Source organism: Nyctereutes procyonoides, unplaced genomic scaffold, assembly GCF_905146905.1.
Source record: "Nyctereutes procyonoides isolate TBG_1078 unplaced genomic scaffold, NYPRO_anot_genome, whole genome shotgun sequence".
In the NCBI taxonomy this organism is placed as follows: Eukaryota; Metazoa; Chordata; class Mammalia; order Carnivora; family Canidae; genus Nyctereutes; species Nyctereutes procyonoides.
The window spans coordinates 29,949,190-29,963,072 of NW_026575020.1; the positions used below are offsets into that span (position 1 = coordinate 29,949,190).

Below are 13,883 nucleotides of genomic sequence, written 5' to 3' on the forward strand. Positions count from 1 at the left end.
CTGCCACAGCTGGCTGCTTTCATGGGGCGACGGAGGCGTGGCCCTTCTTTGCCCCTCCACGCCTAACACGGCTCCTTCTTCCCCAGCTTGCTGCTGGGTTACTGACCCCAACACAATCCAGGCCAGGAAGGGAGCGGAGGGGGACGGGCAAGTTCTCAGGGTGCTGCCCTGAGATAATCTTGTCTCTCTGGGCCTGACAGAAATTTCCTGCTTACTGGTCTCTCACAAGGCGCTTCTGTGTATCTTCCAGGACCCCATTTGACTTCACTTACTTTTCAAAATACAGGCAAGTCATTTCTCCTTCAGTCACAGAAGGACTGAAGGAGAACTCCTTCACCCCCCACCACCAATTTTCTAGCAGTCTGTCCTGAACAGATGTTCTCTGCTAAGACCTCATCATTCCCCTGGTCAGAATTCAGAAGGGCTGCTGGCTGCCCACAACCCCTCAGCTACAGCTGGTCTGTCCGTGAGAAATACTCACACGTTCTCCCCTGTTCCCAACACCAAGCATGCTCTCCACCTCCCTCCCTTCTGCCCACCACTGCGGGCCCATGGCTCCTGCCCATAAAGGGCAGGCACTGTCACTTGGCCTCTACACTCAGGGAGTGGGTCTGAAAGGATCATAAAAGCCCCTCTCGCTGGACTGAGGAAAGAGGCAGGCTCTCTCTCCAAAGAATCCCCTTCAAAAACCCTGCCTGATTTGCAACAACCCACCCTGTTAGTGTGGAGCGTGGACCCAGTCAGACCTTGGCCACCTGCTCTGGGCACCAGCCTCAGCTGACTGCAGTCACTGTGGCCTGGTGCCATGCCAAACCCCCAGTGCAAAATCTCATAACACCTGCATGTTTGGCTTCCAGACCTTGCCAGGCCTTAACTTCATAAGGTTCTCTAACTCATCACTACCTGCTCCTCTTCAGAGCACTTGCCATTATTAGGCCCTTACTGAATGCCTCCTGCTCGCCACTGTACAGGGAGCAGCTTGAGGAGTGTCCAGAGCCTGATGAGTCCCATGAAAATATGTGTCCGATGAATCCTCTGTGGCTCTCTTGACCAGTGTGTGCTGCCCCGGGGTTGAGTTCCTGCCCAGCCCCATCCCCCACAGGGCACAGACCCACCAGTCTGAGTCACCTGGGCCAGTGGCCAAGTCCCAGTGGGCACTGAAATCTGTAGAAACCTGTTCTAGCACTCCTTGTTCAGGTGGGGTTGGCAGGGATGTGGCCAGCTCAGAGCTATTTTTAGGGTCTGTCTTTGGGAAACTGCTCTTTGATTGGCTACAGGAAGAGAACAGCCAAGCTCCTCAAAACTGCCTTTGTGCCTGTTCTCTTTTCCTCAATTAAACAGAGCTTGTCATAAGACACAACTCCCATTCCACGGAGGGATCTGGTTCAAGGAACTTCAGGCCAGCTTTTCCTAGCTCCTCCTCTTCTTCCCTGTGCCTCCTCAATGAGCATTCACCAAGTACCTGCTAGATGCCCAGCTCTGAGATCCACCTGGGTCTTTATGAACCCAGGCAGAAGGCATAGGGCAAAGGGTTGCATCCTGTCCCTTTCATCCTGTCCATCATGCCACCAGCTTATGCCACCATCATTTCCTCTCTAGGCTCCAGGAGCTTGTAACCCAAACCACACATCAGCATACGAGTGGCAGGATCAACGTAAAGTACCTTGTGCTGCAGGGTCCTCTACCCCCCAATACCTGAGCACAGCATACTCCAGCTATCCAGGACACAGCAATCTACCCACTGTACCTCTCGAGCCAAACCTTCCAAGATTCCTAGCTCCTGTGTACCTTCTTTCTCTACCTCCTAAAGTCCCTGAGGGACTCATTTAATTGTGTTTATGCCCTGGCAACTCACAAGGCTCTAGGGGGTAGAAGGCAGCTAGGGGTTTCATCACATAAAAAAAGAGACAGAAATCTGCTCAAGAATTCATAGTAGAGTCCTCCAAGGACAGCTTCACATGGAGGGGAGGTGGGAGTGAGAGGAGTCACCAGAGAAAGGCCTTAGCCCATCTTCTGTCATGGGCACTAACCCAGACTGCCCTGTATACACTGCTATGACAGGCAGGCACCCTAATGGGCAAGAAGACTGAGAGGAAACAGCACCAGAAGACACAGCAAAAAAGACAGAAATGTGCAAGACACATGCTCTGACCTCAGCACCATCAGAGAGGTCTCCCTAAGCATTAGCTCCATGCAGCCCGAAACCCTGCCCTCCTCTGTCTTCATCAGGCAGCCTAGGGACAAGGAGAGGCCAGTAAGCTTCACCACCCCTCAGTCCATCCAGAAAACCCCAGCAGAGATAGCTTAAATGGTAGTTCCCAGCAAGCCGCCACTAGTCTTAAGGCCTTGAACAGATTAAACAGCCTCTCCATGCCTGTTTCTTCCTTGTACGATGGGCTTCTTGAGATGATTCTATGAGTTAATAGGGATGAGACACTTCACATAGGACCTAACTTGGAGCAAGCTTGCAGCGAGCCTGAGGGATCGTGCTGTAGCCATCTCAACCATCAGCAGTAGCATCCAGTAGCCCTTAGTGTTACTTTCACACAAAGAGCTATCCCGGACACTCTAGGGCCAAGGTCAAGAGTTTGAGTTGACAGTGATAATAGTGGGCCCTTGGTGGAGCCACCTGAAGGAAGGCACCTGTATTTCATCCTACGGTGGAGGAAGGAGCTAGGGGATGGGCAGAGGCTCTGAGGTCAGAAACCTCACCCCAAATGGGACCCCAGGAGCTCCAGAGCCCATCCACTGTCCCAGGGCCAAGACACAACTCACATTGTAGAGGATGTCAGTCCAGCCCTCCATGGTGATGCACTGGAATACCGTCAAGATGGCAAACAGGATATTGTCAAAGTTGGTGATGCCAAAGTTGGGCCCTGGCCAGTACTCCCGACATTCAGTGTCACCCTCACACAGCCGGGCCGGGGCCTCCTTGCCACAGGGGAAGTCCCCCACTGGATCTGGATCTGTGAAGAGAATGAAGCACAGACCCTGAGCCCAGAAACACCAAGTTCTTGAACCCCTGCTGGGATTCCTGGGCTGTGGAGACCTGATAGAAATCCTCCCTCAACTTCCCACCACCCCTCCTTGCACCAGCTCTCTCCCTGTGCCTACAGCCTGCCTTCACCTGAGTTTAGACCAACCCTCCCAGGAACTCCTGGTCAACCTCTCCCTCTTGACTGGAACTTGCCCCTCATCCTTTAACCATGCTCAGGACTTACTCACTTGAAAATTTAAAAAAAAGAAGTCCTAACACCCAATTCTTCCTGCCACTACCACCTGTTTCTCCTTTTCCTCACAGCCAAGCCACCACCAAGACTCTCCCGACGCGCGGATCGGCCTGTCAGCCTGGATGCAGCCACTGCAGTCCCTGTTTATCAGGCAGGTTGGCTCAGAGCCCACCCAACACATGCCCGGAGGATGGCTGGGGGCCCGGGCCGGGTCCTCACTACGTTGGCCCCTGCAGCATGGATATGCTTCTACCAGCCTTGAGAAGAGGTTTTTAAAAATCATGAATGATCTAAATTTTAGTAAGAGCTTCCTCTGCATCGATGGACATGATCATATTGCTCATCGGCCTCACTGCAAAATATACCCAGAACCTGCCCCACTCTGACCACCTGCAGCAAAGCACCTGGTCACAGCCACTGTTCCTCCCAGATCGAGACATCAGCCTCCTGCCCAAGCCCGTCTCTCTGCCTCGGCCTCTCCAGAACAGCGAGAAGACTGGGATGATGTCTCTGCTCACGTGGAGCCCCCCACCACCTTCCTGAGTTCTCCAGAATGACACACACAGTTCCCCCCACAGCCACGAATGCCGCATGGTTTCCCCTTATTCTCACTGCTCCTTGCTCCGGCCTCTCACACACTGTTCCTGTAACTGGTGCTCCCTGGCCCAGTGGCCACCCAGCAATCCCCCTCCCTGCACCCTGATGGCTGCCCCACTGTCACCTCGGGAGAGAGGCCTCCCAGGCTGGTTTCTGCGAAGTAGGCTCCCAAATTATTCTACTGCAAGTTCCCCTTTTGCTTTTTCCCTAGAAATCAGTACAATGTACAGTCACTGTGCTCATGTCTTTGTCCACATATCTGTGTTCTCCAGGTCATGCTGTGTGTCCCCCACCGGAACACAAGCTCCACCCCACTCGTCTGGCACCTGTAAGGCCAGACCTAGAGCCGGGCCTGTCTCCTGGAGGAATGAGGAGGGGTCTAAGGGGTCCTGCCAGGCCTCACCTGTGCTGTTGGAGAAACAGGCCTTGTGGAATTTGCCCATGTAGAATTCAAGGCCAATGATCGCGAACATGAGGATGGCGAAGAAAAGAAGCAGCCCGATCTGCAGGAGTGGAACCATGGCCTTCATGATAGACTTGAGCACCACCTGCAAACCTGGGCCAGAGTAGCCCAAGCAGGGCAGGTCAGAGCCGGTGGGCAGGACAGGGGCTCGGGCGGGGGTGCGCAGACTAGCCACAGCCTGGGCTGGGTAGCACCGGGCATCCCGGGGAAAGGTGCTGAGGGAGGAGCCTGCAATGTAGGGATGGGGCGGGGACTGTGGGGAAGCATGAGTCTTGGGGGAACCACATGTGCTTACACGAGAGTCCTCAGGGTAGGGGAACAAACATAAGTCTTGGAGGGAAATACACTGAGAGTAGGGGAGGAGCAGAGTGTGGGGCATCTGCTGGAGAGCATGTGCTGATGAGATGTGTGGACCTATGAAGGGCTCTGAGTGGAGCGAGAGCAGAGGATCCTACGGTGGGGAGGCAATGCTGGGAGGAGAAAGCAGAAGATTCTGGAGGCTGAGAGCTGGAGATCCTGGGAGAGAAGTGCAGGAGGTCCTGACAAACCCAAATCCTTAAGGGAAGTGAAGGAGGGGACTGCTCGCAGGAGTGTCTTACCACTGACCCCAAGGCAGGGTGCATCCAGGCCAAAAGAACTCAGTACACAGGGGAAGCTCAGCCCATAACTCCATTCCCACCTGGCCCATCTCTTAGATACAGGCCAGAGCTTTTGCCTAGCAGGGTCTTGGGGCAGAACAGGGGCTTCCCTACAGTGGCCTCAGGTCCATCCCTGGGTCCCTGCCCACTCAGGGCTCTCAGAAAAACTGATGCCAAGCTTCTCATTGGAGTGGATGCCTGCCTCTCAGCCCTGGCCATCCTCCTGCCCAGGCTCGGCTCCTTGGGCAGCTGAATCCGGGAGCCTGTCTTAATCTGGCCTCATTCTCTGTGGCCCTGCCAGGCCTGAGCCAAGATAGGTGGTCCTTTGCAGCCTCTGACTATTTTCTCAGGCATCCTGCCCACTGCCTTGCTCAATCTCTTATCTGTGCATTGACCCCAGAAAAAGAAAGCAGCAAAGAGCTGGAAATAGAGCAGAGAGCATGAGGAGAAACAAAGCTTCCATCTGGGGAAGCCAAGTCAGGGCGAAACAACAGGATCACTGTCTGGGCTTTCACAGGGTATTCCAGGCTCCTCACACCTGGTTCCTAAAGGGCCTTCTGGTTAGGGTTTAACAGTGGCCATAGCTGTGGTGGGCTTGGGGGAGATGGTTAGGCTTGGGCCTGGTTGCTTTTGCCAGACTCACTTGGAATCCCAGACACCAGCTTCAGGGGCCTGAGCACGCGCACAGCCCGCAGGGTCCGCAGGTCAAAGTCAGTGCCAGCCGTGGCCAGGATCCTGGCAGGAAAAGAAAAGGAGGAAAATAAGGGATTCCATACTCAGGTCGGAGGCGAACACATGCCCCATCACCCACATCCCCACCATCCAAACACAGGACTAGCACAGGGTGTGGGGCCTGCCAGGCAGGGAGAAGCAAGGAGTAAATTCAGATGTCCCCACAGCGTGACCCCCCAGCTCAAAGGAATCACCCTGAGAGGACACTTGGTCTCTGGTACCTGGCCTGGCCTTTAATCCACCCTCCAACTAAATCCAAGCCAGAACCAGGTCCCCAAACCCCCACTGCACTGCAAGCAGCCTCACAAGGTGAGGAGGAGTAGAAACAGGGATAAAATAAGGCTGATTTTCCAGAGCAGGTGCCACACATGCCCTTCTTCGCCTTCTCTTAGGAGAATAGCAGAGTGGGGCCGGAAAGGTGAAAGAAAGGGTTCAGGGGTCTCAGGAAAGCCATCACAATCAGTTCCATTAGCTGACAAACATATTCCAATGTCTCCCATTTCAAAAACAAAACAGGGATCCCTGGGTGGCGCAGCGGTTTAGCGCCTGCCTTTGGCCCAGGGCGCGATCCTGGAGATCCGGGATCGAATCCCACAAAAACAAAACAGGGATCCCTGGGTGGCACAGCGGTTTAGCGCCTGCCTTTGGCTCAGGGTGCGATCCTGGAGACCCGGGATCGAATCCCACGTCGGGCTCCGGGTGCATGGAGCCTGCTTCTCCCTCTGCCTATGTCTCTGCCTCTCTCTCTCTCTGTGTGACTATCATAAATAAATAAAAATTAAAACAAAACAAAACAAAACATCTGACATCCACCTGTCAGCACGGCACATTTCTCTGCTCCCTTCACACCAGAGCTCAAATCAGATGGTCGGTCCTGGGTCTCCCCACCATCACAGGTCTCCATTAGCGGTCCCCATCAAGCTCTCACCTGCACCGTCCCACTGAAATGCTGTTTGAGACTCTGTCTTGCCACCCCAACAGCAATATCTCCCTCTCTAAACAGTTTCTTTTCTGCCCTTTGGTCAACTCTCTCATTTACCCTGAGCCCCCCAGGAGTCCCTCCAGGTCCTTACTGCCTCTGTTGCCTCGTCCACCAGACTCAAGACGTGGATGCCCCTGGGCTCACTCCCAACCAGACCTACGCCATAGCCCTGAATACCACAGCATGCTCATCACTCATAATCACACATCTTTAACTCAAATCTGGAACTGAGGACTCATACATCCAACCGCCTTTTTAACATTTCCACTTGGATACCAAAAAAAGTATATCAAGCATTATATAATTAAAGAACTATTTTTTAAACGTTAATGTTTAAAAGTGTTGAAATGTACTTCTTTAAAAAGTCCAGAGCTGTCACATTGTGGTGACTAAGAACTTTGATTCTTACCCCTGGCCTTGCTTCGTCCCTGATACCCACTCAGTGAGCACTACTCCTCAATTGTTATTTCAGTCACAACCACAGTTTCAACCTCAAGCCCTCTCTCCCCATCACTCAACATCTAATGCACCAATAATCCTGGTGGCTCTGCTTTTAGAATGCATCCTGGACTCTTGCTGAAGAAGGCCTTGTGCCCCCCTGCTTAAGATACCTGGCAGTGAGAATAGAATTTGAGATGGAGCTGCAGTCAAAATAAGATGAAACTCTCCGTGGAAAGGAAGAGAAAGGCAACAAGAAAATACCTCTTTAAACCAAAAATCCAGAGCACATGAGGAAACCCAAAGCTAAGGGGGACATTCAACTATTGAAATGGACTATTGGAAGATTAATTTTGTTCTGATGAAATCAGCAAAGTATGAAACAAACAAAGCCAGAAACAGGTAGGTATTTTAAAGACTAGCTAAAAGGTTGTCAATAAGCAAATAGTTATTGAAATAATATCAATAATAATAGTAACAGTAATAAATTACATTCTGGGCTGGAGACACAGTTTGTGAGCATTAATGGTTTAGAAAACAGTACAGAGGCTAGTACTGAGGAACTCACCCACAGACATCAAAAAGCCAAGGAAGGAACATGAGAGAGATATTGAGCAATATGGAGGTTAGATCACATGCCCAGCACACACCCAGTATGAGCTGTGGAAGAGAATGGGGGAGATGGTGAAGAAGCAACATTTGAAGAGGTAGCAGCTAAGAAATTCCCAGAATGAAAAATGACTTCTTGGGGCACCTGGGTGACTCAGTTGGTTAAGCTACTGCCTTTGGCTTGGGTCATAATCCCAGAGTCCCTCCTCAGCAGGGAGTCTGCCTCTCCCTCTGCTCCTTACCCTACTTGCACGCTGGCTTGTTCTCGCTCTCTCTCAATCTTTAAAAACCTTTAAAAAATAAAATAAAACAAAAATGACTTCTCAAATTCAAAGTGCACTATAAGTACCAATCAGATAAAGAAAATATTTCCAACTAGAAACAGGAAGGAACTGCAGAACATCAAGCATAAAAAGACAGCCTTAGATGATATCAGAAAGAAAAAGGAAAGACAAAGTATCTAGAGAAAATGTATAACTAAAAAGAAAAAACAACTTAACTTTGGAAGAAAAATATGCTAGAAGACAAATTATACCTTCAAAAAGCAGCAGAAAGTAATGGTCATCTTAGAACTTTATATCCAGCTAAACTGTCAATGAAGAGTGAGTTTAAAATAAACATTTTCAGATATAAAAGAAGTCATCATCCCAAATTCAAGCCTAGTCAAAGATTCTAGCAAAGCTCCTATCAGAATCTGAGGACACCCAGGTGGCTCAGCAGTTGAGCATCAGCCTTCAGCTCAGGTTGTGATCTCGGGGTCCTGGGATTGAGTCCTGCACTGGGCTTCCTGCAAGGAACCTGCTTCTCCCTCTGCCTGTGTCTCTGCCTCTCTCTCTATATATATGTCTCTTGTGAAGAAATAAATAAAATCTTAAAAAAATAATCTGAAGGTCAGAATACCAAAATTCAGTAAGGCTACATAAGATCAAAACAAAATTAACACCCTTGTGGCACCTGAGTGGCTCAGTTGGGTAAGCATCTGACTCTTGGTTTTGTCTCAGGTCATGATCTCAGGGTCGTGAGAGTCCACACTGGGCATGGACCCTGCTTAAGATTCTTTCTCCCTCTGCCCATCCTGCCACTCCCATGTGTGTACTCTCACTCTCTCTCTCTAATAGATAAATCTTTTTTTAAATTTTTTTTATTTATGATAGTCACAGAGAGAGAGAGAGGCAGAGACATAGGCAGAGGGAGAAGCAGGCTCCATGCACCCGGAGCCCGACATGGGATTCGATCCTGGGTCTCCAGGATCGCACCCTGAGCCAAAGGCAGGCGCTAAACCGCTGCACCACCCAGGGATCCCTAGATAAATCTTTTTTTAAAAAAAATTAGCAGCCTTGATCTATTATATAGTTCTAATCTTCTATATCTTTCCCATCTTACCTATCAGAATCTGCTCCTAACAAATAGAGAACATAGCCTTTTCTGAGTACACAGGAATATCTTTGAAAATTGCACATGTCTGGGGCAGCTGGGTGGTGCAGTCACCTGGGAATCTGACTCTTGGTTTCGGCTCAGGTCTCATCTCAGAGTCATGAGATGGAGCCCCATGTTGGGCTCTTCACTCAGTGCGGAGCCTCTTTAGTTTCTCTCCCCGCTCCTTCTGCCCCTCCTCACTTTGAATAAATAAATAAATATTTTAAAAAGAGAGAAAATTGCCCATACCCTACATCACAAAAGGAAAGCTTCAGCAAATTTCAAAGAATTAGTTACATCATCACACTTCCGCTGTTCAATAAATGTAATTAAATGAGAACACAACTATAAAAACACACTGTAAGAAAATTCATATGTATAGAAACCCTCAAAATGCTAAATAACTCATTAACTAAGGAAGTAAAAAGAGAAATTACCAAAAATTTCGACCCCATCAACAACAAAAATACTACGTATTATGATGTATGGGGGCCAGTTAAAGTGATGTTTAGGAGGAAATTTATAAACTAAAATGTTTTGCTTTTTTAAAGATTAAAAATAAGTAAACCAAGCACAGATATGTCTCAAGAATCTTAAAAAAGAACAGCAGAGTAAATTTACAGAAAAGAGAAAAACGGAAATAATAAAGGTAAGTATAGACATGGTTCAATCAGAAAATAGAAAAATAACAGAAAGCCGAATTTGAAAGTTGAATGAACTTGAACTTGAATAAAATGAACAAGGTTCTGGCAGGAATCATCAAGAAAAAGAGAATGTGCACATATCTGTACACACCTGTATGCAGATACACACATATACAAACACATGCATGTATGTGTATGCTCAGACTTGTGCACGCATGCACACATATGTATATATATGTATGGTGATGTGTTTACATACAGGGAATGCAACCGCAGACAGGATAGATTTTTAGAATTACAAAAGAATATTATTAACTATTTTATGCCAACATTAAAATAAAATTCTGATAAAATGGATATATCCCCCCAAATGCTAATTATCAAAAGTAACTGAAGAAGTAGAAAACCTGAATAAACCAAGAGTGATTATATTAGTTTTCTATTGCTGTGTAAAGACTTGCCACAAATTTAGTGACTTGAAAAGGCTTGGACTTGACGCTCCATAGGTCAAAGCCTGGGCACACCGTGACTAGGTTCTCTGGGGTCTCATGAGGCTGAGATCAAGGTGGAAGCAGCCGCATCGTCACCCAGAGGCTAACCCAGGGCAAGTCCTGCTTCCTGGCTCCTTCACATCCTTTGCAGTAGAACTGGAGGCCCACTGTCCTGCTGTCAGCAGGGGGCTTCTCTTGGCTCCTGGCAGCCATGCTCAGGTCCTTGCCAGCTGGTCTCAGCAGTCCCTCTCACACCTCTGAACTCTCTGACTTTACAAAGGGCTCAGTCTCTTTAAAAAGATTAACTTAATTAGGTTGGACCTTTTCAGTTAACTCAGTCAACTGTTTGGTAAACTAACAATGGCAGTGATATCCTATCATATCCATGCTCCTTCCCACACTCAAGGGGAGACGACCACAGGTAGGGATGGAAACCTTAGAGGCTGTCTCAGATTCTGACTAACAAAACTATTTATAAAAATGAATTTGGATACAGTTTTCCTCCAGCAAAACATCGGACCCAGTCAATTTTACAAACAAGTTCTATGAGCATCCAAAGAACAGATAACTTCCATGTTATACAAACTGTTTCAGAGAATAAAAATACAAGAAAATCTCAATTCATTTTATGATGCTAATATACTCTTGATATCAAAACAAGAAAAGGACAAGAGAATTTTATACACATCTTAATTATGAACATAAATCTTAAATTACTAATTAGAATGAAATTCAAAAGTACATACTTAATGACCAATGAGTTGTCATAGGAACATAAAGAATAGGTCAATAGTAGAATAACTATTAATGCAATCCACCACATTAAAAATCAAAACAGAAACCATGTCATCATGTCAAAAATTTCAGAAAAATTATTCAATGAAATTTCAATATCATTAAATAAGAATTAGGGATAGAAAGAAAAATCCGTTAAACTGACAATATGTGTTTGGAGCAACTTCTTTAAATTCAAGAATAATACAAATAGGGTAGCCTGAGTGGCTCAGCGGTTTAGCGCTGCCTTTGGCTCAGGGTGTGATCCTGGAGACCCAGGATCGAGTCCCACGTCGGGCTCCCTGCATGGAGCCTGCTTCTCCCTCTGCCTGTGTCTGTCTCTCATTCTCTCTGTGTCTCTCATGAATAAATAAATAAAATCTTTTTAAAAAGAATAATACAAGTATACTATTTATATCATATGGAGGTCCTAGCCAAGGCAATAAAAAAAGAAAAAGAAATAAAATATATAAAGATTAGAAAGGAGAAAACAAACTGTCATATTCAAAGGCAATGTGATTTCTACACAGGAAACCCAAAAGCATATATGAAAAACTATAAGAGTTTTACAATATACAAGTATATAGAATTATACATAATTATAGCAAGGCTATAGAATATATAAGTATACAAAAAAGATTATTTTCATTTACAATAGAAAATATAACTTTTAAAAACTATCATTCCGGGCAGCCCGAGTAGCTCAGCGGTTTAGCGCCGCCTTCAACCCAGGGCATGATCCTGGAGACCTGGGATCAAGTCCCATGTCAGGCTCCCTGCATGGAGCCTGCTTCTCCCTCTGCCTGTGTCTCTGCCTCTCTCTCTCTCTCTGTGTGTGTGTGTGTGTGTGTCTCATGAATAAATAAATATATTTTTAAAAAAATAAAAAATAAAAATAAATAAAAACTATCATTCCAATGGGTATGGAACGTCTTTCTGGGGTGATGAAAATGATCTGGAATTAGACAGTGATCATGGCTGCACAGTCTGACTAGACTGAAAACCACTGAATGCGTGATACACACTAGAAGGGCGAGTTTCGTAGTGTGTGAATTATATCTCAATAAAGCTGTTATAAAAATATTGTTCATAAAAGCAACAAAATCAAGAGTATCTAGGGATAAACTCAATAAAATAAGTGCAATACCTTAATAATAAAAGTCACAAAACATCTTGAAGAACAAAGGGATAATTAAAATGAACCGTATTAACAGATGAAACAATTCAATACCATTAGATATCTCTTTTACCCAAATTAATCTACAAGTTCAATGCAACTGCAATGAAAATCCCAACAGATCACATATGTAGAAAACCCTAAATTTATAGAAAATCCACTAAAAATTACCAGAATTCAGCAAAGCTTCAGGACAGAAAGTCAAAACAAGAATTAAGTTGTATATTTATACACTTGCAATGAACAAACAAAAAAAGAAAAAAAATTTTATCCATTTGTAGTAGCATCAAGAAAGAATTAAATAGGGACTCCTGGGTGGTAAGCAGTTGAGCATCTGCCTTTGGCTCAGGGCATGATCCCAGAGTCCCAGGATCGAGTTCTGCATCGGGCTCCCTGCATGGAGCCTGCTCCTCCCTCTGCCTCTGTCTCTGCCTGTGTCTCTGTGTCTCTCATGAATAAATAAATAAAATATTTTAAAAAAGAACGAAATAGGAATAAAATTAACCAAGGAGGTGAAAGATTTGTACACTGAAAACTATAAAACATTGCTAAAGGAAATTAAAGAACACTAAACAAACTGAAAGACATCCCATGTCCATGAATTGGAAACCTTAATATTGTTAAATGTCCACGCTACCCAAAGCAAACTACAGATTCAATGCAATCCCTATCAAAACTCCAATGACATTTTTTGCAGAAATAGAAAAATTCAACCTAAAATTGATATGGACTTTCAAGGAACCCTAAATAGCCAAAATAATATTGAAAAAGAACAAAATTGGAAGACTCACATTTCCTGATTTCAAAACTTACTACAAAGCTACAGTAATCAAAACAACATGGTACTGGCATAAGGATAGATATATAGACCAACAGAATAAAATAATAACCCAGAAACAAATCCTCACATATATAGTCAATTGATTTTCTTTTTTTTAACGTTTTATTTATTTTATTTTATTTTATTTTTTAATAAATTAATTTTTATTGGTGTTCAATTTACCAACATACAGAATAACACCCAGTGCTCATCCCATCAAGTGTCCCCCTCAGTGCCCGTCACCCATTCACCCCCACCCCCCACCCTCCTCCCCTTCCACCACCCCTAGTTCATTTCCCAGAGTTAGGAGTCTTTATGTTCTGTCTCCCTTTCTGATATTTCCCATACATTTCTTCTCCCTTACCTTATATTCCCTTTCACTATTATTCATATTCCCCAAATGAATGAGAACATACAATGTTTGTCCTTCTCCGATTGACTTATTCCACTCAGCATAATACCCTCCAGTTCCATCCACGTGGAAGCAAATGGTGGGTATTTGTCGTTTCTAATGGCTGAGTAATATTCCATTGTATACATAAACCACATCTTCTTTATCCATTCATCTTTCGATGGACACCGAGGCTCCAACCAAAAGCCTCCACCCCAAGATTGCTAGAACTCATACAGCAATTTGGTAGCATGGCAGGATACAAAATCAATGCCCAGAAATCAATGGCATTCAATTGATTTTCAATAAAAGTGCCTACACCATTCAATGGGGAGAAGAAAATCTTTTTACCAAATTGTGCTAGGAAAGCTGAAAATTCACATGAAAAAAATAAGTTGGACCCTTATCGAATATACATAAAGTTAACTCAAAATGGATCTTTGCTTATCTAAATATAAGACAAACTATAAAACTCTTAGGA

General features: G+C 45.7%; 1 protein-coding gene across 1 annotated transcript in view; it reads right to left on the reverse strand.

The window, feature by feature from the left end:
• The window catches only part of CACNA1B (calcium voltage-gated channel subunit alpha1 B), a 197,860-nt gene that overhangs the window by 152,555 nt on the left and 31,422 nt on the right, over positions 1-13,883 (reverse strand). Inside the window, exons 4-6 of the mRNA XM_055334477.1 lie at positions 5,572-5,663; positions 4,231-4,383; positions 2,776-2,966 (exon numbers count right to left, since the gene is read on the reverse strand). Of these exons, the coding sequence (XP_055190452.1) occupies positions 2,776-2,966; positions 4,231-4,383; positions 5,572-5,663 (436 nt within the window). The remainder of the gene's footprint in view (positions 1-2,775; positions 2,967-4,230; positions 4,384-5,571; positions 5,664-13,883) is intronic.